At 46.0% G+C, this 25422-nt stretch overlaps 1 protein-coding gene and 1 pseudogene across 2 annotated transcripts in view; one reads left to right on the top strand and one right to left on the bottom strand.

The window, feature by feature from the left end:
• Positions 1-3180: 3180 nt before the first annotated feature.
• LOC141133966 (integrator complex subunit 6-like pseudogene) lies at positions 3181-6835 on the bottom strand (annotated as a pseudogene).
• The window catches only part of NDFIP1 (Nedd4 family interacting protein 1), a 78877-nt gene continuing 60131 nt past the window's right edge, over positions 6677-25422 (top strand). Inside the window, exon 1 of one of the 2 annotated variants that reach the window (XM_073620647.1) lies at positions 6677-6866. In XM_073620647.1, coding sequence (XP_073476748.1) covers positions 6834-6866 — 33 coding nt within the window. In that variant the 5' untranslated portion in view covers positions 6677-6833. The remainder of the gene's footprint in view (positions 6867-25422) is intronic. The other variant, XM_073620649.1, reaches the window with a different exon arrangement.

The raw sequence follows: 25422 nt of genomic DNA, 5'->3' as shown, positions 1-25422 counted from the left end.
CTGCAGCTATCAATTGCTGGATATTTGCTTTTGTGGGTAGAGCTCTTACAGTATCTGACAAAAGTGAGTACACCCCTCACATTTCTGTAAATATTTTATTATATCTTTTCATGCGACAACACTGAAGAAATGACACTTTGCTACAATGTAAAGTAGTGAGTGTACAGCTTGTATAATAGTGTAAATTTTCTGTCCCCTCAAAATAACTCACACAGCCATTAATGTCTAAACCGCTGGCAACAAAAGTGAGTACACCCCAAAGTGTCAATATTTTGTGTGGCCACCATTAATTTCAACACTACCTTAACCCTCTTGGGCATGGAGTTCACCAGAGCTTCACAGGTTGCCACTGGAATCCTCTTTCACTCCTCCATGACGACATCACGGAGCTGGTGGATGTTAGAGACCTTGCACTCCTCCACCTTCCGTTTTTGAGGATGGCGCACAGATGCTCAATAGGGTTTAGGTCTGGAGACATGCTTGGCCCTTTACCCTCAGCTTCTTTAGCAAGGCAGTGGTCGTCTTGGAGGTGTGTTTGGGGTCGTTATGTTGGAATACTGTCTTGCAGCCCAGTCTCTGAAGGGAGGAGATCATGCTCTGCTTCAGTATATCACAGTACATGTTGGCATTCATGGCTTCCTCAATGAACTGTAGCTCCCCAGTGTGGGCAGCACTCATGCTGTCCCAGACCATGACACTTCCACCACCATGCTTGACTGTAGACAAGACATGCTTGTCTTTGTAACCTCACTTGGTTGCCGTCTCACACGCTTGACACTATCTGAACCAAATAAGTTTATCTTGGTCTCTTGGAACCACAGGACATGGTTCCAGTAATCCATGACCTTAGTCTGCTTGTCTTCAGCAAAACCGTTTGCAGGCTTTCGTGTGCATCAGCTTTTAAAAAGGCTTCCTTCTGGGACGACATCCATACAGACCTAATTTGATGCAGTGTGCGGCGTATGGTCTGAGCACTGACAGGCTGACCCCCGACCCCTTCAATCTCTGCAGCAATGCTGGCAGCACTCACATCCATTTCCCAAAGACAACCTCTGGATATGACACTGAGCATGTGCACTCAACTTTTTTGGTAGACCATGGCAAGGCCTGTTCTGAGTGGAACCTGTCCTGTTAAACCGCTGTATGGTCTTGGCTACCGTGCTGCTGCTCAGTTTCAGGGTCTTGGCAATCTTCTTATAGCCTAGATCCTCAGAGAGTTCTTTGCCATGAGGTGCCATGTTGAACTTCCAGTGACCAGTATGAGAGAGTGAGAGCGATAACACTAAATTTAAAACACCTTCTCCCTATTCACACCTGAGACCTTGTAACACTAACGAGTCACATGACACCGGGGAGGAAAAAGGGCTAACTGGGTCCAATTTGGACATTTTCACTTAGGGGTGTACTCACTTTTGTTGCCAGTGGTTTAGACATTAATGGCTGTGTGTTGAGTTATTTTGAGGGGACAGCAAATTTACACTGTTATACAAGCTGTACACTCACTACTTTACATTGTAGTAAAGTGTCATTTCTTCAGTGTTGTCACATGAAAAAATATAATAAAATATTTACAAAAATGTGAGGGGTGTACTCACTTTTGTGAGATACTGTATATGCTCTTTAATGTCCCAATCCAAATTGATTGCCAGTGTATCTGTCCCATATGTGCCAGATGCACCTTGATCCTTAACAGGTTCCCTCCCCGACGGACTCCCTCCAGGTTTGGCAGTTAGATGATTTGGCTCCTCGATCACCAAGTCCCCTCCTAATGTCTCCCATCTATCTGGTAATTGCAGCTGTGCATAAACAGACCATCTCCAACCGCTAGAGATGTTAGGGGGCTGTAGCCCTATACTGTGGGGATCTCTCCAGGAACTGCTGAGTCACCCCCCCCCCGGCACCGCCACCATCCAGCATGCCTCCCCCTTCCCTGAGAGTCAGTAAATCCTCTCTATGCTCCAAGGGGCTGTGACCGGGAGTTAGGGATCCTCCACCTGCCTTTAATACCCCACGGCCAGGTACCTGGAAGCCGCGTCCGTGTGCTGGTGAGCCTCAACCTTGCACCTGTGAACCACGGCTAGGCAAAGAGGAACCACGTCCAGGCGTTGTACGTCCTCTGCCTGCCTGCCTCCGGGCTCTCACTCTTCCTCTCCTCCTGGCTCTGCATTTTGGTCGGGCGTCCCTGCTCCCTTCTCTGCAGAGTGAGGTAAGCTCTCAGTTCGCCCGCTGAATTCCCCCACTGGTTGGAGTGCCACGCGTCTGCATGTTGTCATCTCCCTCTGGTGGTATGTCTCTGCTGCTGACTACTGGCTGTTTACAAGCCTCTGTATCCGCTGTGGAAAGCCCGGGGGCGTGAGGAGCGCTCACATCCCACGTCTGCTCCTCATCACAGCAGTAAGTGAAATGATTGGATCAGTTTCACTGCCTTAGTAATTACCACAGCCATTTCATCTGAGGGAAATCCTGAAAACATGACCTGTTGGGGTGCCCTGAGGACTGGAGTTGAGAAACACTGGTGTAGAGGAGTGGTTTCAGTGTTTTATTCCAATATAGTGCATAGTTGCCAACATTTCAAAAAAGTTTTTCAGGGACACTTTTTTCTGTGTCAAGTAAGCCACTGTAGGGGGGACATTGCTTTAATTAGAGGTGGGGCATTCATCTATTATGGGTGTGGTTCTACAAGAAGCAAGAGAAACAAATATGCGGTGCGCAAAGCACGACGCCGCAAAAAGTGGGTGTGGTTTACATTGTGCTAAATGTTGGGTGTGGCTTAAAGGGGTGTGGTTAGAGTCAGAGACGACCTACATAGTGCAGAATGTATAGGAATGTAGAAATACTGCGCTAGCAAAACAGTGGCAAAAAGCAGCAGCATACAATGCGATAACACCAAAAAGTCTAAGAAATGGGGGAAGCTGCGCTAAAAAAAAAAAAAAAAGTCCATAACGGTTGACATCAGGGAAAACAAAATGTCCATTGGGAACATGCAAAGAAATAATAACACCACAGCATATACAAGCAGTGTGCCCAACCACCGTAGCTGTTGATTGAGCTTACCAAATGGCAAGCTTAAAAGGCAGATGGCTATAGCCCATCCAAGGCCTCTGAGCTTGCTGATGATCACGGTGTTCGGATGGCAGGGGATCAATCTCTAAGGCCCACTTCCGGTATCCACGTACTCAATTAAAAACCCAGGTAGCCCAGAAGAGAAGAAGACTGTCCATAGTTATCAATTGCAGACACCAAACGATTTAAATTGAGTAAGTCAAAGGAAGATCTTAGTGCCTGGCCAAGAGTAGTGAGTCCTGTAGCTTGAAGGTTCTTCAACTCATTCATAAAGGTTGCACGATTCTCCTTCCAACCAGCTTCATAAATATCTCAACCGTGCCTTTGGCAATATCCAAATACGAGGTCCCAAGATACGTCCGCTGGTTCATAGAGTGCAGAATGTATGTTAAATAGGGAATGTACAGTGCAGAACAAGGGAGGAAATGACTGTGTGTGCAGGATAGAGGTGACTGTGTGCCTGTGCAGGATGGAGGTGACTGTGTGTGTGTGTATGCGTAGGATGGAGGTGACTGTGTGTGTGTGTGCAGGATTGTGGCGTGTGTGTGCGTAGGATGGAGGTGACTGTGCGTGTGTGCAGGATTGTGACGCGTGTGTGTGTGCGCGTAGGATGGAGGTGACTGTGCGTGTGTGCAGGATTGAGGCGTGTGTGTAGGATGGAGGTGACTGACAGCCAGGGCTGGTGCAAGGATTTTTGACACTCTAGGCGAAACCTAATTTTGCTGCCCCACCCCTGACTCCACCCCTTTGCCCTGCCTATGTATACCCCACCTTTTTAATGAAGTGCCCATCAAATGCAGCCTCACCAGCACCTATCAATTAATGTTTGCTTGCTTCCATTCATTCGAGAGTTGGGACACAGACAGTCCTCCCGCCTCTGCTTGCTGATGCTGAGACTTAATTGCTTGCTGCAGAGAGTAGGAACACCAGTGGCCGGGCGCCCTAGGTGGCTGCCTAGTTTGCCTAGTGGTAGCACTGGCCCTGTTGACAGCTATCCCCATGAGATAGAGACCCCAAATGGCTGCTGCTCACCCCCCGCAAGCACAGAGACCCCAGCCATAATGATCTTGCCCCAGGGATGGAGATGCAGAGAAAGCCCAAATTGCAGCACTAAACATACCTCTGCTCGGATCCACTCCAGCTTTACATGTTTTGCTGTTCAAGGCTCAAGGCAGGCTGGCTGGCATATTCATCATCACCCCTCCAAGGCTGGCCATGCCCCCTCTCTGAGTCCCACCCAATTACTGAGGCAAGCTCCACCTGACCTCCTCCCATTGGTGAGTAAAAGTCCTGAATACTGGAGCTGCCCAGCTACTGCTGGGGGAGGAGGTAGGGCCGGGTAGCGGGATCCGATCTGTGTCCTCAGCAGTGTGTGCCGCATCATCTGATGTTAGTTCTTAGTGCAACCAACCCTGCTCTATTTTGCCCAATGATTTAAATGCACAGTTCACATCTGTCTGAGACAGCTGGTGATTTCCAGAGCTCAGCCCGGGACAAGGAAATATTGTGAAAGTTGTTAAGAATTTGTGAGTGTCCCAGGCGATTTGGGACTGTTGGCAACCACGTATAATGTAGTGCCTCAGTAGGCTGCTAGTGTTAAATTTAGTTTTTGGCCTCGCTGTGGGCAGGGCGAGCATCAATTGTTTAACAGTGTCTGTTCAGGGTCCTGCATGGGCAGGCTCGGTTACTTTCCCCTGCATCCCACTGAGCTATGGGATATTGTGGGTGTAAGAACACAGTCCCTGGCCTGCATAATAATTCCTCTTTAGCCAATCCCTGGTCAATGGAGTGAGTGGCCAGCAGGGGGCTGAAAGGTGTATATATAGGCTGGGACCCAGAACAATGCTCTCTTGTTTCTGGGGGAGTAAGATCCAGCCTGAGGGCTGTGGCATCCCTGGGAGACTACCTGCAGCTGAAAGAGTCATTTTTGAGGTCCAAGCTTCTGCTTTGGCTGGGTGACCTCTGGCCTAGCCTCCTGAAGATTTGCAGAGAGATCATCTAAGCTTCCAGGGCACAGGCAAATAGAGTACAGAAACTGGCTGATACTGCTGGTGGCAACACAGTATTCAGGATACAGTGAGTGGCAGCCTCTTGGACTTGGAGACTTTCTTTAGCTTCCTTTGAGAGAGTTTTCATTTAGTACATTTAGGACTATACTCCTGTTGGGGAGTACCTGTTTAATACCAGTATATCTTCACTGAGAGAATAAATCAGTTTTAGTGTCCTCTACTACAGTTGTTGAAGTTTAGTGAAGTATCCTAACGCTCACCCTCACCAAGTTCTTTCAAAAAATACAAACCACAAAAAGACATGTGCAGCCTGTTCTCTGACTTGAGTGCCTGGCTGCTGTGTACCTATCAGGGAATGGAACCTGAGACCAAACAGCCAGACCAGTCCCGGCTCTGCGCTACATGTGGGGGCTCTTTCCTGGATTCTCACCTGGCACAGGCAGCTGTTGCTAACAGAGATTGCCAAGGAAGTTTGTGTAAAGAGAATGCAGCCAGTGATATGTGCAACCTCAGAGGGGGTAGGCCAGTGTAGGTCCACTGCCTTTATTCAGGATTCATTTGCTGTGGAGATAGTGGGCTGTTGAACATGTGTTTTGGAAGAGGAAGGGTTAAGTGTTGGCGCGGTATCCTAAGCCTCACCCTCATCCTATCCCAGTCCTTTAACAAAATAAAAACCACAAAAAGACATGTGCAGCCTGTTCTTTGACTTAAGCGCGGCGGTCGGTCCATAAGGGGCTCCGCCCCCCTAATTTCCATGTGGGGCGCTGGACTCATAGGTTTCTACGAGTTATTTATTTATTTTTTTTGGAAGCACATGATTAGAGCCTGAGGCTCTCATTACCTTCAAAAGGTTGGGTTCGGGGTGCAGAGCACGTGTATGGAGAATTGGTGTCAGTGTACAGTACAGCCTCTTGGCCTCCTATGTGCACTGTGTAGAGGAGTGTCAGTCCTCAGTGCTGTGTACAGTGTATAGAGAAGTGGTGTCAGTATACAGTACAGCACTGTGTAGAGGAGTGGCAGTCCTCAGTGCTGTGTACAGTGTATAGAGAAGTAGTGTCAGTATACAGTACAGCACTGTGTAGAGGAGTGGCAGTCCTCAGTGCTGTGTATAGAGAATTGGTGTCAGTATACAGTACAGCACTGTGTAGAGGAGTGGCAGTCCTCGGTGCTGTGTATAGAGAATTGGTGTCAGTATACAGTACAGCACTGTGTAGAGGAGTGGCAGTCCTCGGTGCTGTGTATAGAGAAGCGGTGTCAGTATACAGTACAGCACTGTGTAGAGGAGTGGCAGTCCTCGGTGCTGTGTATAGAGAATTGGTGTCAGTATACAGTACAGCACTGTGTAGAGGAGTGGCAGTCCTCGGTGCTGTGTATAGAGAATTGGTGTCAGTATACAGTACAGCACTGTGTAGAGGAGTGGCAGTCCTCGGTGCTGTGTATAGAGAAGCGGTGTCAGTATACAGTACAGCACTGTGTAGAGGAGTGGCAGTCCTCAGTGCTGTGTATAGAGAATTGGTGTCAGTATACAGTACAGCACTGTGTAGAGGAGTGGCAGTCCTCAGTGCTGTATTGAGTTGTTGCAGTGTGTGTCAGCCTCCTCCTGGCTGTGCTCCCTCCTCCCCCCACCCCCTCCATAGGAAAGCATTAGCCATCTCTGTGTATTATTCACAGACTCGGTTCCTTGCAGCCGCCGCCGCCACCTTGGTGTCCTGAGTGGGCCGGGTTCCTCCATCCAGCCGTGTCCGGGTTCCTGGTGCAGACATGTCTGAGCAGAGTGGCAGCAGATACCAGCAGGTAGGAGACGGGCGGGGTGAGGCTTGTAGGCGAGGCCGGGGATGAGCTGTGTGCACTAGGCCTCAGTGTTGTTATTGTGGAGCTCCACACCCGGAACATCCAGCCTGGGCTTTCCCCACAGTGACAGATCAGCCCCGGGGACATGTGGACGGCCCTTCCCGTGTGACATGAATATTTCACACGTTATTTGCCAGGCCTGGAGTGTGAGGGGGACGTGTTATCAGAGCCATATGGATTTATATGGGAATTAGGGCTGAATGCAGTGTGTGTGTTTTGGATCAGGATCAGTGGGTAATTCTAAACCCAATGATCATGATCCCTGAACTAAAACACATACACTGCACTGAGCCCTGGTCCGAATTCCCATTGGAGTGATTGGAATAGTCAGTGTACACAGATTAGAGGGTCAGCTGTCTGGCTGCTATCAGCAATACCACTTCCCTCTAATGGAGGAGATAGGATTTCCATACAGAACCATTCTTATTATTGGACACACACATGACACAATTATAGTACAAATATATAGACAAAGGCATATGCCTTGTACATGATACTCATATGGTCTCATGTACAATACAGTGTGGATGATCAGAAATCTTCAATGATTTTTTGTGTGATATGTAATAGAAGAGGGTAAAGTACAGAGCACTTTTCAGTTTAACCTCGTGCCAAACGCATATTTCCATTGGCTTTAACGCCCAGCCACCACATATGTGGATCCACAGCGGCGGGAGATTATGTGATGAGCACTCGCTTCCAGTGTACTGACTCCTGGTCAAAGCTTCTGATTGGCTCCCATCATGTGACTGCTGGGCCAGCAAATCACAACGGCTACGTTTCCAAATTATTTTTCTTAAATGGACCTCAATAGCTTTTAGCCATACAGGGGGTCCCCTAGTTACAAACATCTGACTTACAAACGGAGGGAGACAACAGGAAGCGACATGAAATCTACCCCTAGGAAGGGAAATTCACTCCTGTAAGAGTTATTATGGGAAAAAGGTGTCTCCACTGAAGCTTTATCACTAATCCTTGTTTCCACAACAACCCAAAATTTTCAAAATCCAATTGTCATTGGGACAGAAAGTGAGGTGAAATCTTCTGAATAGGGGCACACACAGCAAAACAAATGTTACAGGGGTGTTAACCCTTCCCTATGCTATCCAAAAAGCTTAAAATAGATTTTTTGGCTGGAGCTACACCTAAAAAAATGTACCTGTTCTGACTTACAAACAGATTAAACTTAACAACAAACCTACAGTCCCTAACTTGTTTGTAACCCGGGACCCCCTGTAATGTGTTAGTATGCACAGGGTATTAGCACAATATAACAGACTTACCTGGCAGGTTCTCCTCTTCAGCAGTGTGCTGTCAGTTATGGCTGTTGTGATCTTCTTTTCCTCTTCCGTCTGGGTTCTGACTCTTCCACTGCTTGGTTGGCTGGGCCATGGTGACATCACTCCCACACATGTTCACAGGAGTCGCATACGGTTGCCATCTCATCCCTTTAAAACCAAACCCACATTATGTACACGGATTGTGAGGCTAATTTAATGCACATAAGGCATTAAGTGAGCTTAATTACCACCTTAATCAGCCACATATTCTGCGTAATTAAAGAGGAGATCCAGGCTCCATCAAAAAAAATTAAAAGGCAGCAACCACAAATACTGTAACTGCTGAATTTTAATATAGGGACTCATATAAGTATCCAGCAATGTCCTCACCCAAACCGATTCTTCAATCAGCTTCAGGTGCAGGCGCCGGCATAGCAAGTAAGGGAAACAGGAAGTGAAGCCTTGCGGCTTCACAGCAGGTTTCCAGGTCTTTAGGTCTTATGTGTGAGTAAGGATGAGCTCCGGCGTGTTCGCAGAGCCCGCCGGGAAGTCGGCACTGCGCTGCGCTAATCACAAGCAGTGAGACATTTCCCGATCTCTGCAGCCACGCATCGGGACAATGTCGCAGTGCCAGCTTCCTGGCGGGCTCTGCATGTGGGCTGTGTGAACACGCCGGAGCTTATCCTTATGTGTGAGAAGCACTGCGCCTTGTGAATGGTCCTGTAGTCTTCTGGGATCTGTGATGTGTCTCAGAAGATTGTGAGGGCAGGAGGTGGGGCGAATGTCTAGCTTAGATCGTCCCGGCAATCTGAGCTGAAAGTGGGAGCACGTACCCTCTCCCCCTCTCCCCCAAAAAGTGTCAAATGTGGCAGTGGAGGGGGGGGGGATTACAAACAAATAGAGCTTGTGTTCAGTTTTAAAGGAATGAGGTGGGCTAAGCTGCTTGTGCGTGGCTCAGTTTACACAAACTCTGACAGGTCATAAAACGCCTACCTCCCAATGCTTTTTTTTATTATGGTTTAATTTTGCTTTTTTTTAAAAAAAAGGCAGCATGGGGGTGGGGGGTTAAAAAACCCTGTGTGATTAGTCCAGAAAGCATTCACATCACATTGCTGGCAGAATGTGTGTAGTTGAAGGCCTTGAACCAAATTCATGAAAACCCTGCAACACTTTAATTGTTAGTACCAACGTAAGCAATGGGTACTTATTTGTGACATTAGTTAATGTACGGCACTGTTGTTGCAACAAGTTCATAAAGAGACACCGCCATATCTGTGATCAAGAAAGCAGAGGTAAATAAGATCTGGTGGAGTAAATTGTTATTTGTATTGCATGTGTAATTATTGTGTCACATCTTTGAGATATTTCTGTGGCCAAATGTGTCATTAATCCCCAATTCACAACTGACCAGTTGCACAATTCGTCACCATCCAGGGGTGTTACACTAGTGGCCCTGAAGCTGTTGCAGAACTACAAGTCTCCTCATGCCTCTGCCTGTGGGAGTCATGCTTGAAATGGTCAGCCTTGCAATGCCTTTCTGGGACTTGTAGTTCCACAACAGCTGGAGAGCTACCGGTTTGACACCTGAAGAATCCCATTATTCTCAATGGTCCTATTCACATCTTAGCATCTCTATTGATGCCTTTTGCATGGGTACATGTGGCAGAATCATGCATTTTTTGGATGCATAGACATTAATGGGAGCACATAACAAAAATTATATGGGGCAAAAAAATGAGCAATTCTGCACCTATAGTGAAGAAGAAAAAGTGTAAAATGCAGACTATTTTCCTCTGGAACTGATATGTGATGCCTTCCTTTATCGTTACTCTCCCAATGTCTCCAAATAGCATCTCTGCCTGTAAAACTCTGACACTTTGGAGGAGAGATCCTTGTGGTAGTTCCATCAGAGTTGCTACAGGTACATGTTACTGGCATGTACATAAATCTGTCTCAACATTTGTTGCTCTTCACTGAGCTAGGATTCTAAAGAGTATTTACAACAAGGAATTCCAGAGAATAGGTGTTCCACCGACCTCCTCCTAGGTAGTATGGTACCACACAGAGCTTAGATGTAGCATAGAGATGCTGTATAAAGAGAAGTAAGTATGGGCTTTGAAAACAAAACAAAAAATATTATATTCACCTAGGTAGATCCCGTCGGCTTTGCAGGGAGACCTGAGCGATCAAAGACAGCAATCGCTCAGTTCTACCCATCTGCTCTGAGCAGAGACCTGGGCCTGTTGGTCACCAGCTTTCTGCTCTAGCATTTACTGGAGAGCTGGGCTGTGGAGGGGGTGAAAGTGGCTGGATCAGGCTATCAGTGGATCACTGAGAGGCTGAGCCAGGTGCAGGTCCAGGCTGCTGGGTGGTGCCTGACCATATAGTCTGGATCTTTTCAGAGCCTGGACCGGCTCTGTAATGTCATCCGACAGCGAGCCTTAGCCCGCTGTCAGCTGAAAATGGGTCATAAGCGTGCAGCTGTGATCCATAAGAGACGTACAGCAAAAAAAGCTTTGGCTATACTTCTCCTTTAAGCTAGCCATGTGTATTTAGTTTTTTCCTATTCAGTCTGCTGGCACAATGAGATGGACCTGCTTGATTCCCCCTACTCTAAGCAGTGTAGATGGGGATATCTCCCACTGCCAGCTATTGCATTCTGACATCCAGCACACTCAACTGTCAGAATATCCAAAGGGCTTGTTTAAAATGATTGTAAACCCTTATCTTTTTTTTTTCTTTTTTAATAGCAAACATGTTATACTTACCTGCTCTGTGCAATTCGTTTTGCACAGATCAGCCCTGATCTTCCTCTTGCGGGGTCCCCCCCCCCGACGCTCCCCACCACTGAGTGCCCACAATAGCAAGCCACTTGCTATTGGGACACTGGTGTGGTGTGCGCTGCACATGGTTGCAGCATGGCTTCATTCACTTGAAAAATAAGACGTTGAGCTGCGGTTTTAACAGCCCCTGATCGTTTCCCCCTAGGACCAGTTCACACCATAGAAATGCAGTCTGGATGCGTTCCAGAGGCTTTTCTGAATGCGCGTTTTTGATGCGTTCCAGTGTGTTTTTGATGCAGTCCAGTGCATTTTTTCCCTCCATTTTTTCTTAACATTAAAAAGGGACATGTGTGTTACAGTGAATTCTGGTTCATTTTACAGTGTTTCAGTGCAGGAAAAAATGCAGCATGTTCTACTTTTTTTTTTTTCTGGAACTGCAAGTACTGATGTGAACTATGCCATTGAGATTCATATAACCTACTTTCCATGCATTTATGATGCAGAAAAATACACTGGACTGCAGGTGGTGTGAACTGGCCCTTAATCTAACACAGTGGCTGGAGGGGGTTGAACACATGCTCTGGCCACAGCAAAAATGATATCCTCTGTCACATTTGGTGGGCATTACTGCAGCCAGACACAACAGGGAGGTATCGTTTTTTGCCAAGAAATGTTTACAGCCCCCCCTGGCTGCCGTTATAGATTAAGGGGGGGGCTGTCGGCGGGTGGTTAAACCACAGCTTAACAGCCTATTATCAGCCTGATTGGCTACAGTCACTGTTCGGGCAATGTTTTTCTGCCTGACTCCTTTAAATTTTCAGTTAAAGATCATCAAGCTGGTTGGTGTTGGAGGACCTACGGCTCAAATTCAAGCTGAGACCATTCTCCCATGAACCTCTCAAGAACCTGGCCCAATGGCACTACCTGCCTGGGGTTTGCAGGTTATCCTTGTGCTTGTGTGTGTTTCTTCCCACACTCCAAAGACATGTTAGTAGATTAATTGTCTCCTGTCTAAATTGGCCCTAGTATGTTTGAATGTGAGTTAGGGACCTTTCGATTGTAAACTCCTTGAGGGCAGAGACTGATGTAAATGTACGGTATATATGTGTAAAGTGCTGTGTAAATTGATGGCACTATATAAGCACCTGAAAATAAATAAAAAATAAACACTGGCCGTTGTGTTGAGCAGGTCCACACTGCAGGTCTGAGTGGGGGCATACAACCCAGGAAGGGGGTGGGAAAACTCTTAGGGCTAGATTACACTTGCTTCAAAACAAGGCTTCAGACACGCTTTGTTAAATCTCTCTGAACGCCAGTCAAAGCTCCTGTCACTAAATAAAATGGTTAGCTTACAGTCCTGTTTACACCTTGCTTTTGCTTTGCTTCGGCTTCGCTTCAAAAATTAAATCCCACGTCGCTTTAGTGGTGCTTCAAAGCGTCTTCAAAGCGTCTTCAAAGCCTCCATAGAAGTCTATGACACAGCTCGCTTGAAGCCCCACCGAAGCCTCACTGACACATGAGCCCATACAGGGTTTTTAGCTAGAAAGTAGACTTGTACTTTTAGCAGATGGAATCTGCTTATGTAAATGATTTGTTGGTAAGGTAGTCAGCTCTTTATTACAGAAGTTGTTTCCCCCACCATCCAAATCATCTGACGCATGGTTCATCTTTTCCCACTGATTCCTCGGTTTGTATCACATGACTTGAACTTTGTGGTTGCATATAAAATGAATGAGGGTTTCTAAAAATTCTGCTGAGAATGCATGACGTAAGCAGATTCATCCAGTTCCCCAGAGCGATTTTTGTTTGCAGAACAAGATTTTCATTGCAGTATTGCTTCATGTTGGCTAGTGTCACAGACAGCCGTTTTTACAGCTATGGATAGCTAGTTCAACTCATTATTCAGCATTCAAACTCAAAAAAGAGATCAGATACTAGACCTCTGATTTAATCTTTTTAATAAAATTACACTTTCTCAGAGGCCCACTATGCTCCTCACCCCCTTTGAACAGATTGCATATGTAGCCCCATATTTGTCGGCAAGCACTGTACCCCCCCCCCCCCCCCCCCCCCCGACAAGTACACAATGCCAAGCTGTACTGCTTATCTATGCTCTCAACCATTCCTGTACTCACCACTGCAATAAGAGGTTGCAGACTGGCACACGCTAGTGGGGTCACAATACTCTTTTTATTTATCTTTATTTAACAAATGATTAAAGTGTACTTCCTTGAAGCAAGAAAGGATGCTGTGTTTTTAAAGTGGTTGTATAGCTCAGACATACAATTTGAACAAAGCATATCCCACTTTAGTGTGTGCTTGTCTCAATTAAAAGCACTAGGCGTCATTTCTGTCTGCTATCTCATTCCTCTATCACAGGAAACTCCGACCTATGGCCCTACAACTGTTGCGGATCTACAGGTCCCATGAGGCATTGTAAAACTCAGACGTTCACCCACATGACTAGGCATGATGGGAATTGTAGTTCCTGAACAACTGGGGGCCATAGTTTGGAGACCCCTGCTCTATCAGCATGAATCCCTACTGAAAATGTTTCTTGACATCAAGAGAAAAATGGTGACAGGGGAGCGATCTCCAGCTGATTGACAGATTCAGCTCTGTTCCTGTGTGCTGTGTGAAGGGCGTTGTGTCTCTTGCCTCCAATCAACTCTCAGAACTCTCCTCACTGTAACGTCACACTTGCACCAGACCTACATGGACTTTCAGGTTGAGCGGAAGCTCCTATTTAGCTGTGACTTATTACTGCATCCTTTACCACTCCCCCTCTTCTCCCCAATGCTCATTCACTACCTTAGGCCTGCACAAAGTGCCTCCCACCTTCAACACTACCCCTGCACCCCCACTTTCCCTTTACTTTCACAGCTGTGCACACACCTTCTCTCACACCAAGCCTGTGCACCCCCCCCCCACTCTTGCTCTATGACCACCCTTCACCCCCCTGTTGTTAGACTATGCCTGCTGGAATGCATCCCCTTACTATTAGGGCTCATTCTGATGTGCAGCAGCCATTGCTCCTGTGAAAAGCAATTCACGGTGGATCGTTTTTCAGAGAGGGTTTGACAGGTGGTGAGGAGGCACTGTCACCTCCTCACTGCTTGTTTTAACCCTAAAAAAAACTTCCAACGACCATGTGTATTGCACATGGTTGCAGGGTAGAGCTGCAACCCCTCTGAGGATCTGCAAGATCCTTTCATATAATAAGTGGAGAGACTTATCTGCTCACTCAGCTGTCAAAAGAAAACATCTGGGCAGTCTGCCAAGTTTTTAAAATGAAACATTGTAACTAACTCTTCCTTCTTAGATCAAACTTCTGTGTGTAAAGAAAAAATCCAGGCAGTCTGCCAAGTTTTTAAACAAAGTGTAAATGCAGGAAGTTTAACCACTTAAAGTCTAAATCTTTTTCTGACACTTGTTTCTTAAAGTAAAATCTAATTATTTTTTGCTAGAAAATTACTTGGAACCCCCAAACATTATATATATTTTAGCAAAGACCCTAGGGAATAAAATGTCAATTGCTGCAATATTTTATGTCACACTGTATTTGCCCAGCGGTCTTTCAAACTCAATTTTTTGGGAAAAAATACACTTCAATGAATAAAAAAAAAAAAAAAACAGTGAAGTTAGCCCAATTTTTTTTTGTCTTAATGTGAAAGATGATGTTACGCCGCGAGAATCGTGATCTATCTTCTAAGCAAAAAAATCTTGATTCTCATTTTAGACAGAATCGTGCAGCTCTATTGCTGGGCAGTTGTGTCTCAGCCCAATACACTTGAATGGGTCAAATTTGATGGTGGTACCGCCTGCTTAATGCAACCTGTGATTTAATTTTTGTAGCAACTGCACAGCAAAATGTGTACATCCCTGAGCAGCTGCATGCCCTTCTTTTTTTTTATCGCCCATACTGACTGAAGGTACAAGAAATAGCAAAAAAAGTATACATAATGAGTTGCGTTCCCATAGCATTGCCGATCACTGATTTTTTTTTTTTTTTTTTTATGTATTTATTTTAACCACTTCCATACCATGCGAATTCCAGCGCTCCCCTCCTACATGTAAAATCATAATTTCTTTTGCTAGAAAATTGCTCAGAACCCCCAAATATATATATATATATTTTTAGCAGAGACCCTAGGGAATAAAATGGCAGTCATTGCAACTTTTTATGTCGCACGGTATTTGCGCAGCAATTTTTCAAGCGCAATATTTTTGAAAAAAAAAAAACAAAACACTTTCATGAATAAAAAAAATCCAAAACAGTAAAGTTAGACAAATTTTTTTGTATAATGTGACAGATGATGTTATGTCGAGTAAATAGATACCTCACATGTCACGCTTTAAAATTGCGCATGCTCGCCAAGTGGCGCCAAACTTTGGTACTTAAAGTGTCGCCTATGGAGATTTTTTAACAATTTTCTACAGGCTACCTGTTTAGAGTTACAGGGGAGGTCTTGGGCTAGAATTTTTGCTCTCACTCTAACGTTCACGGTAATATCTCACGTATGATTTGAATGTCGTTTACATATGCAGACGCGACCTACATAGCGTGGGTGCTTTTATTTTATTTTTTATTTTTATGCTTTCCCTTTTTACATTTTTTTTCCATCACTTTTATTCCTATTACAAGGAATGTAAACATCCCTTGTAATAGGAATAGTACGTGACAGGTCCTCTTTATGGAGAGATGTGGGGTCTATAAGACCCCACATCTCTCCTCCAGGCTGGAAAGTCTGAGATCAAAAAAAAAAATTAACGATCTCAGGCTTTCCAGCCAAGTCCCTGGCATTGTTTACTTCCCCGGCACGGTTTTACTTCCGAGTCCCCGGCATTGTTTACTTCCAGCATTGTTTACTTCCGAGTCCCTGGCATTGTTTACTTCTGGCATTGTTTACTTACGACACAGACGTCACGTCATAATGTCGCGCCCGGGCCCCTGAGAGTCATAGAGACTGCCGGGGACCATCTGGTCCTCAGTTTTCTCTATGACTAACTTCCAGCGCCGACGGATTCCTTTTCCGTCTCGCTCGTGCGATCGGCGAGCCGGAGGAGAAATCCGCCGGTGTCGGAAGTTAGTCATAGAGAAAACCGAGGGCCAGGTTGTCTCCAGCAGTCTCTATGACTCTCGGACGCCTTTGCGCGACGTCATGACGTAGAAGCACAGGAGGGCGGCGGGGGGGCGTTGATTGGTGCTTGTTGTGGCTCTTGTAAGTGGTTTCACTTTCCTTGATGGATATAATAAGAGTATTGAAACCTTTGCCTGTGAATCAGGAAACGATCTAAAGTCTTTGGGACAAAGCAGGATGATACTGTGTCTGGAGATTATGCGGTCTGCAGGCTTATCATTTGTAGGTAGACTGCATAATACTTTTTATTACATACAGTATATTCATATGATTCATTATTCGTGCCACCTGGAAAAAAATGAAAATGCAGAATGCTTTTTCTTTGTGGTTACATGTTAAGGAAATACCTAATGGCTCAGTTAACATGTACATCTCAGCAAATCTCTGTGAGAAGGTTTATGACAGCCACAGCCCAGGTTCCAACCGGGTCACACCCCAACACGTTTCACTTCCCCTTAGAGTTCCTAATGATTAAGCATCGGGGCGGAGTGAAACGCGTTGGGGGTAAGGCCCGGTTGCAGCCCAGGCTGAGGCTTTCATAAACTTCCTAACAAAGGTTTTGCTGTGATGTGCGACTTTTAGGACTTTCTTTCTCTACTGGATGTTTTCAACTAGGACAAGTTCTGCACTCCTAGCGGTTTGTTATGCGGTTATTTGGTGAATCCTTGAGCGGCACCTGTAATTTTTGTTGTCACAGGGTTTAACACGATCACATTCCCCAACCCCTCCAGCCTCAAACTGCTCCCCTAACACATGGAGTGCTTCTTCACATAGCCCTCTGCATCCTTTTGGATTAAGTGCCAATGTGCATGCATGGAAGGGACTACAGGTCCTGCACCACAACAGAGGGACTTGCAGTGACGGCCTGTAATGCAGGGTACAGAGGCGCCGCCACTCTGTCCATGTGTCCGGCCCCCTAATCTACATGCGGGGTCCTGGATGCGTGGATTCCAGTGTTTTTTTTTTTTTTTTTGAAGCACGTGATTGGAACCAGAGGCTCTAATAGGCTTCCAAAAAGGGTGGGCTCGGGGCGCAAAGCACTGCGCCCCAAGCCCACCCAGTTGTGTGACAATAGCAAATGAACGTTCGCTATTGTCACACTGATTCTCCTCCCAGGCCATACAGGAAGCAGACCCTGAGACCCGATTCCCGATTGGCTGTAAGGAGAAGCGATCCTATTGGCCTAGGAGGAGGATGGAGGTGACGCATGGCTGCCATGATGCAGAGGAGGAGACGCAGGGGAAGCCACCGCCCGTCGCCCAGAAGGGAAGCCCTGCCTGCGCCATAGATGGTGTAAATGCAGGGCTGGTAACCGACAGGGGGGGGGGGGGGAGAGGTGCGGGGGGGCTATGGGTGCATTGTTTGCCGCCACAGGGGACTTGTAGGTATCAATGGAGCACAGGTACAGTAATGTCACCAAACTTGTAATGCATGGATTACTTTCTCCTGCCCCATATTGGTTCATGCCTCCATACTCTCCTGGGGATGAAGGAAGAGACTGCAGAAGCCTGTGTTTTGCACCCACAATCCACTGACCATGGTTGAAATTCTCTGCAGGTATCAAAGGGAAGAAAATTAATAAATGCAGATTTTCAACGCATTCATAATTTTTTTTCCAAAAGGTGGGCTAAAAGTTAAAAATCCTAAATTGGTGTCTTTTAACCCCAGAATGTCTGCTGTGTATATCCCTGATTCATTATATTGGATGAGATTTGTTTACATCTATTACTAGAGATTCTTTGAAATTCCAACAGTCGAAAAATGGTGTTTTCAGCATTTTTCGACCGAGCCAGGTTTTTTTGCAGCTTATTTATTTGGTCCAGTGACCTCACCAAAATTTATTGTTAGATGGTCAAAATGGAGCATGTATTCCACAAAAATTTCCACCAAACAACCATACAAGTACCATAAGTTGTACATGACAGCTGAATTCCTCCCGCCAAATCAATGAGCATGTGAAACAGTAAAAACTTATGTCATGATATAGAGCTGCTTGAGCAGCTGATTGCTAGTAAAACTAGCTGGGTGGAGCACAATGTAAACATGTGAAGAACACATACCAAATTTATATATATATTTTTGTTAGTTTCATTCATGGATTAGCAAGGCTCTTAGCAATAGTGCATTATACAAGTACTCCCAGTCCCTAGTATTTCATTTTGTCAGCATGGTTCCATCATACATGGAGATAAACTGTGGGGTGTACTGTATGTACTGTATAGACGTTCTAGTGCCATTCAGTTACCTAGTGCATTGCTACATATTGTAGATGATGAAGCTCTGTGATTTTATTACTGTTCACATACTGTATTTGGGCTCTTTCACATGGGGGATCCGTATGTCCGTTTTTCGGCCTTCCGTTTTCGGATGAAAAACGGACATACATGTATCCCTATGGAGCGTCGGATGTCAGCAGTGACATGTCCGCTGACATCCGACCCGCTCCCATCCGAAAAGTGTAACGGAGGAAAACCCTACTTTTCCATCCGTTATCGGATCGGGTGACGACGGACTCTACAGTCCGTCATCATCCGATCCCCCATAGGGGAGAGCGGCGCTCACAGTGTGCAGCGACAGACCTGTTATTTTCCTGCTCAGCGGGGATCGGCGGAGCGATCCCTGCTGAGCAAGCGGGTGTTCACGGGGCGGATCATCACTGATCCGCCCCGTGTGAAAGAGCCCTTAGTCTTATGCTACACTTGTATTGAATTGTGGCAATTTAAAGGGATTGTAAAGTCTCAAGGTTTTTCACCTTAATGCATTCTGTGGATTAAAGTGTTAACCCAAAAAATAAAAATAAAGATTCTGTTCATTTAAAGCATTATATACAGCACAGTGGAAGTGTCCTTCGCGCTACTATTGAGTAAATACAGTAAGTGTCCACAAAGTAAAAAATGTGTGATGATATCTATAAAGATAGCAGCAAAATCTAAAAGTGTTCACACTACACCAATATGCAATAATAAATAAAAGTGATCTTGCGCAGTCAAATCTATTCACACATAATAAAGTGACTTAAACGTATATAAAGTGCATAGCAATAAATGACATCACAATAAAACGGATATAATAAGGGATAAATAAATAGATGTAAAGGTGCTCTCTATCTGTGCAATAGGTGTGAAAAATCGGAGATAAATCGGTAAAGGGCCCAGTTCAAGCAGTAAAGACTGCATAAAGTGACTTAGTGAATAAAATAATTAAATGGGCTGGCCAAAGTTCATGAATGTCCTCATAGATGATCTCCTGTTAGCATCAGTCTCTCAGAATTCTCACCTTGATATGTGTTAAAACAAGCATTGTTTATTGGCATCAGATTGTAGATCTGTGTACAGCGTCAGAGTGAAGCCCAGATAGTCCTCGTCCATTCACCACGGCTTTACCAATTTCCTCTCTGCTCCCAATACAGCTCACTTGCCTGTCACAATGTATACCACCGAGGCACAAATGGCCCGGTGGTGAAAGAGGAAAAAAGAGAGCCTCCAATAGTGTAGTATGTTAGGTAAATAAAGGTGAATTTATAAGGGGCTTCAAGGTGTACTCTTACATGAAATCAGTTAAAAACAAGCAAAATACAGATACAGCGGCGTCTAGGGCGCCTCCTCACGTGACTTCCGGTTTACGTCTGTCCACGGCCACCATTTATCTCTGATTTTTCACTCCTATTGCACAGATAGAGAGCACCTTTTTACATCTATTTATTTATCCCTTATTATATCCGTTTTATTGTGATGTCATTTATTGCTATGCACTTTATATACGTTTAAGTCACTTTATTATGTGTGAATAGATTTGACTGTGCGAGATCACTTTTATTTATTATATACAGCACAGTGCTTGTGCTGTGTAAATTGGCCCCCCATAGCACCTGAAATACCTGGCTGATCCTGACAGTTTCTGCCTTCCCCTCTGTACATTGACCACGATATATTAGGGCTGCTGAGCCCAAACACCGCTGACAGTGTACGTGCCTCTGTCAGCCACGGCTCTGCTCTGTGTCCTCTCCTCTTATCTTCTCTCCCCTCCCCTCTCTGACTGTCTGCTCCATGTCCGCGCCGCCCCCTCCAGTCCTGCTGCTCAAATTAGGGTTAATGTTACATTATCCTCTTTGTTGATTCAGCTAATGTCCCCCTATGACTGTACTTTATTAAAAATGTAGCTATATACCTTGTTTACTGAGCGCAGATCGGCAATCACATGACATGCCGCCTCTCTCTTCTCTCACATGACTGCTGCAGTGGGAGGGGCCGTCTTTCTCCTCCTCCCCTCCTGAATGACGTCAGCGGGGGATCCTCGGCCCCTCTCCCGTTGCATCTGTCAGGCCGAGAGGCGGCATGTCACGTGATTGCCGATCTGTGATCAGTAAACAAGGTATATAGCTGCATTTTTAATAAAGCACAGTCAAAGGGGGACATTAGATGAATCAACAAAGAGGATAATGTAAAGTTAACCCTGTGGGTTAACAAACACTCTAGGTGAAAAACCTTCTTTGCTGCAGCTGCTCCCCAGACTCTCCCTTTTCTTTACTTAAGCCCATCCGCTCCAGGGACTTACATGAGCCCAGCGGCTCCAGCCGCTGTCTCTGTCCTCATTGGATAGATTGATAGCAGCAGGAGCCATTGGCTCCAGCTACTGTCAATCAAATCCAGTGACATGGGGCTGGGGCCAAGTCCCGCTGACTGTGTCAGTGGAAAGCGACTCTCCATGGGGGCACCTGATAAAGAGGAGGAGCGCCGGCGGGCCACCCCAGAAGAGGAGGTTCGGGCAGGTAAGTATTATATGTTTGTTATTTTCATGAAAAAATATTTGAACCTTTACAATCACTTTTTTTTTATGCTGTGCAGAATTTTATTTAAGGAATAGCTACTTCAGTCCCCTTGAGTTTATTTTCCCAAATTATCTTCCAGGATGGCTTTATGAGAGAAAGAGCCTCCTTCCACCTAGCACAGGAAACACAAATTCACATAAGTATAAAAGCATGCACTACCCCCAGGGTTCCTCTGTATTTTGTGTTTCCTCTGGCCAGTCAGGATCACCGCAAGCTTTAGGAAGCTTTTTTATGTTTCTGACAGGCCTGCGTGCTTGGTGTCAGAGACCTCCCGGCATGGATCTCCCTGTACTGAGCAGTTTCTTTGGGGGTAGAGGGATTTAGAGCCTGGGTTCTGTCAAGAATTAGAGCTTGGGAGACCCTCTCTCCCTTTCTATTAATGCCCATAGAGGTGGTAACAGAAGGACACAGACCTTGGTCCCTGTGGTGAGTGAAGTGCACATATCTGTTAGGGTTGTCCCGATACTAGTATCGGTATCGGCACCGATACCGAGCATTTGCCCAAGTACCCCGATACCTAGAGGACAGCTGTGATCGGCGCGTGGGGGAGTTACAAGATTCTCCCCCAGCGGCTTTCAGCTGCTTTAGTGACATACAGTGGTGATCGCTCACCGCTGACTGTCACTGCATCCTCCTCCATGACCCCTCCGTTCCTCTGTCCCCCTCCGCTGTCCCCCTCCATTCCGCTCTCCTTTTCTGTTCCTCTCTCCTTCTCTGTGCCTCTCCGCTGTCCCCTCCGTTCCCCTCTCCTTTTCTGTCCCCCTCCGCTGTCCCCTCCGTTCTGCTGGCTCTCCGCTGTCCCCTCCGTTCCCCCTCTCCTTCTCTGTCCCCCCCGTTCTCCCCCTCCGTTCCGCCGTCCTCCTCCTCCTTCCAGCTGACTCTGTCCATTCACATAACTGAAACATTGTAATCTCCTGTGATTACGATGTGTCAGTTTATGAATGGAGAGGAGCCGCTGTCTTCTCTCCATTCATTTTCAGTGCAGCTGAGGCTGCAGAGAAAGGGACTGGGGAATCTCTATCCTCTCTCTTTCTCTGTCTCAAGGGGGAGATATCAGAGGTCTGTTAAGACCCCTAATATCTCACCAAAGCCACCCAACAGGGCTGATTAAAAAAAAAAAAAAAAAAAAAACACACATATTGCAATAAAGAATAAAAAACAATTATTGTAAAAAATAAAAATTGTAAATTAAAAAAAAAACACACACACATACACCGTTCACCCCCACCCCCCCAAAAAAAAGCACTGTTAAAAAACAAAACAAAACACTGTCACGTGACATAAAAAAAAAAGTATTGGTATTCGGTATCGGCGAGTACTTGAAAAAAGTATCGGTACTTGTACTCGGTCCTAACAAAGTGGTATCGGGACAACCCTAATATCTGTAGTTCATCTATGTGCTCCTATGGTGTGTCATGGTATCTATGTGGAGCTTAGTGTCCTGGATGGCTGGAGAGACCAGGAATGCCAGGTGTGATGTTACTTCCAGTTGGGCAATGGTGTATGCGGCCATCGGCCATCCTGGTGGAGGTAGCTCCATGGGGAATTGCTGGAGGAATTAACCTCTTTGCCAGGGCATGCCAATCCACACATTCCAGGCCAGGACCAGAGGGGAGGAAAAGGGTCATGCTGGGCAGAGCCCTGATGGTTTATAGGATTCTGTACTGATTCAGGAGCACTGCTAGTGCATCATGGAGATGGCTGCTGCAGAGGAGATGGATCAGGGGATGCAGGAGGACCCAGACCCTAAGGTAAGAAAGTAATGGCTATGCATCATCTTATTCTTACCTGCCGCTTGGTGGAGAGGGTACTGAGTAGGGTGTTTTGTAGTGCTGTAGGATGGTACAGGGTGGCTTTCTCTTCTTCCTCTTCTTCACTAGGCAGCTTTTTAAGGCTACATTTGTCGATTTGCCTTACAGGGTAAGAGATTCTGAAGTCCCCAAAAAAATATGTGCCTCTTGGGAAAAAAGAACGTCAGGATTGCATAGGTGCCTTAGCTAAGAAGTAAGAGAGCTCATTGTTTAAGAAACTTTTGGATACTATCATGGTGGAAATGGTTAAGACATTCCAAACCTTCGGGTCTTCAGTACAGGACTTAGGCATAGCATCATCCAGAGGCCCCCCCAACACTTCAGATTCTTGCAAAGCAGCCCCAGCTCTGGTCCCGGCGGAGGGTGAGCAAAGGGGGTCGGAGGACTTGGAAGATGGCTCCAGTGGGGACTCTAGCTCAGACAAGGGCGAGCCCAAAGGGGAAAAAGAGTTGTGTGGAAAAAAATTCTTGTTTCCTTCGCATGAAACAAAAACTCTTTAAATTAATTTATGACATGAGCTTGAAGAAGTGTGAGGAATTGTCCGTTCACGATAAGCTAGACGCAGGATTACCCCTCCTTTTTCTCCCCAAAAGTCTCAAAATGAGGATGCTTCGCAATAGGAAAAGTGCCCAAGGTTGGATGCAGATTTATCCTTCGAAAATGCGGGATCTCTATGTAAGGGGCAGCAAATTTTCAACCTGCCATTGCTTCAACCTGTGCTGTCAGAACCCTTGACCTCTTGTTAAAACAACTGAAGATATTGGTGGAAAATGATACCCCTATGGAAGAGCTCATGGACGCCCTTCCAATTCTCAACAAGGCAGTTGCTTACATAGCAGACGCCTCAGCCTCAGCCTCAGCCGAAGATTCTCGGCTAGGTGTACAGCCTTTTTCCTGGCACAGCCTCATGCCAGTGCACAAGGTTACTGGCATGAGGCAGAGCCAGGAAAGGAAAATTACGGTAAGTATTGGTAACAATTTTTCGTTATCAGCCAGGCAAGAAGAGCTATCTGGTTTAAAACCTGGCCAGGTGATGCCTCTTTAAAGGCCAAACTGTGTTCAATATTGTTTAAGGGGAGCTTGGTATTCAGCGAAGATATGGACTCAGTACTAGAAAGATTAGCAGATAGAAGAGTTTTCCAGTGCCCAGAAAACAAGCAAAAAAGGATTTTCTTCTTTAAGGAAGACGGGCCAAAAAGATACTGGAAGTAAGGTCAGAAAAGACCCTGGCAATTCAAGAAGAGAAAAGGAAAAGGGGGATTTTCATGTAATCCCTCCCATCCTAAAAAGAACAGTCAGAGTCTCCCAATGCCAGGTATGAGGGAGGCTGATGGTCTTCCTGCCCCAATGGCATGCAACTACAAATAATGCATACATTTTAGACCTAATCAGCAGGGGTTACAGGATAGAATTGCTCCAAGAGATGATGAACCAAGGAGTCATATCCCCCCCCCCCCCCCCAAATTACAGGAAGAATGATGTGGCGGTTTCTATTCACATATCTTCCTGAGGAGGAAACTGTCAGGAAAATACATGTTAATTCTCAACCTGAAGATGGTTAACATGTTGGTCAAATACAAAGAATTCAAGATGGAAACTTCACAACGAGAAAACTTCTGTCTCGGGGAGTGTTCATGGCTACAATTGACTTAAAGGATGCAAATCTACACATACCCATTAGGAAATGTTCAAGAATCTTCCTCAGGTTTGCAATAAGGTGTCCAAGCCAAACTGTCTACTTTCAGTTCAACGCTCTGCCATTTGGGTTGACAGCCGCACTAAGAATCTTCACAAATGTACTAGTGGACTCTCTACAGACCTTAAGAATAGCGGGTATCCAAAAAATCTATCTTAGGGCTCAAAATTTCAAGTCCTGACCTACTAGCCAGGCCTCAAGGGTTACTCGCCACTAGTTGCCCCGCCCAACCTCTACCCTGCCCTGCCCCTGATTCCACCCCTAAACACGCCCTCATAAATTATCTCATGAAATGACACTTAAATGTTTTATGCAGAATTAAGTTATAAAAACAAATATTAACAACTTTATCCGTGCCCAAAAATGCAGCCTTCCTGTGTCCGCCAATGTAGTCTGTGTCTGCCAGTGTAGCCTACCTGTGCAGGGGAAGAGAGAGGAGAGCCGCCGCCTGGTTTATCAGGGTGATGGGGAACATAACAGCTTTCATTTCAATAGCTGTGTATTCCCCGCCGCGCGCGCTGTCGTATACAGCCCCTCCCCTGTCCGGGGAACTTTGATAGAGAGATCACCCATCCCAGGATTGGACGAGTGATCTGTCAAAGTGCCCAGACAAAGAGGAGGGGCTGTATATGACGGCACGTGGCGGGGAACACACAGCTATTGAAATGAAAGCTGTTATGTTCCCCGACGCTCTGATAAACCAGGCGTCGGCGGTGCGGCTCTCCTCTCTCTACCCCTACGATCGCTGGGAGAAGGGCTTCCATACAACCCAGGCTCCCGGAAGTGCTCTACCCCCCCCCGCTCTCAGGCAGCCCACAATTACCAGCCCTCAAAATCCACGCGCAAAATGCGAGCAGGCGAGTGGACTTTTTGAGGGCTGCCCTATCTGGACGATTTGCCCTTGTTCTCAACAGAGCTGGAAAAATGCTTAAAGGTCATGCTGGCTCACCTTAAAAGTCT

Source organism: Aquarana catesbeiana, linkage group LG03, assembly GCF_042186555.1.
Source record: "Aquarana catesbeiana isolate 2022-GZ linkage group LG03, ASM4218655v1, whole genome shotgun sequence".
NCBI classification, from domain to species: domain Eukaryota; kingdom Metazoa; phylum Chordata; class Amphibia; order Anura; family Ranidae; genus Aquarana; species Aquarana catesbeiana.
Note: the sequence above shows the minus strand (reverse complement) of the source record. Positions and strands in the feature narration are given on the sequence as shown.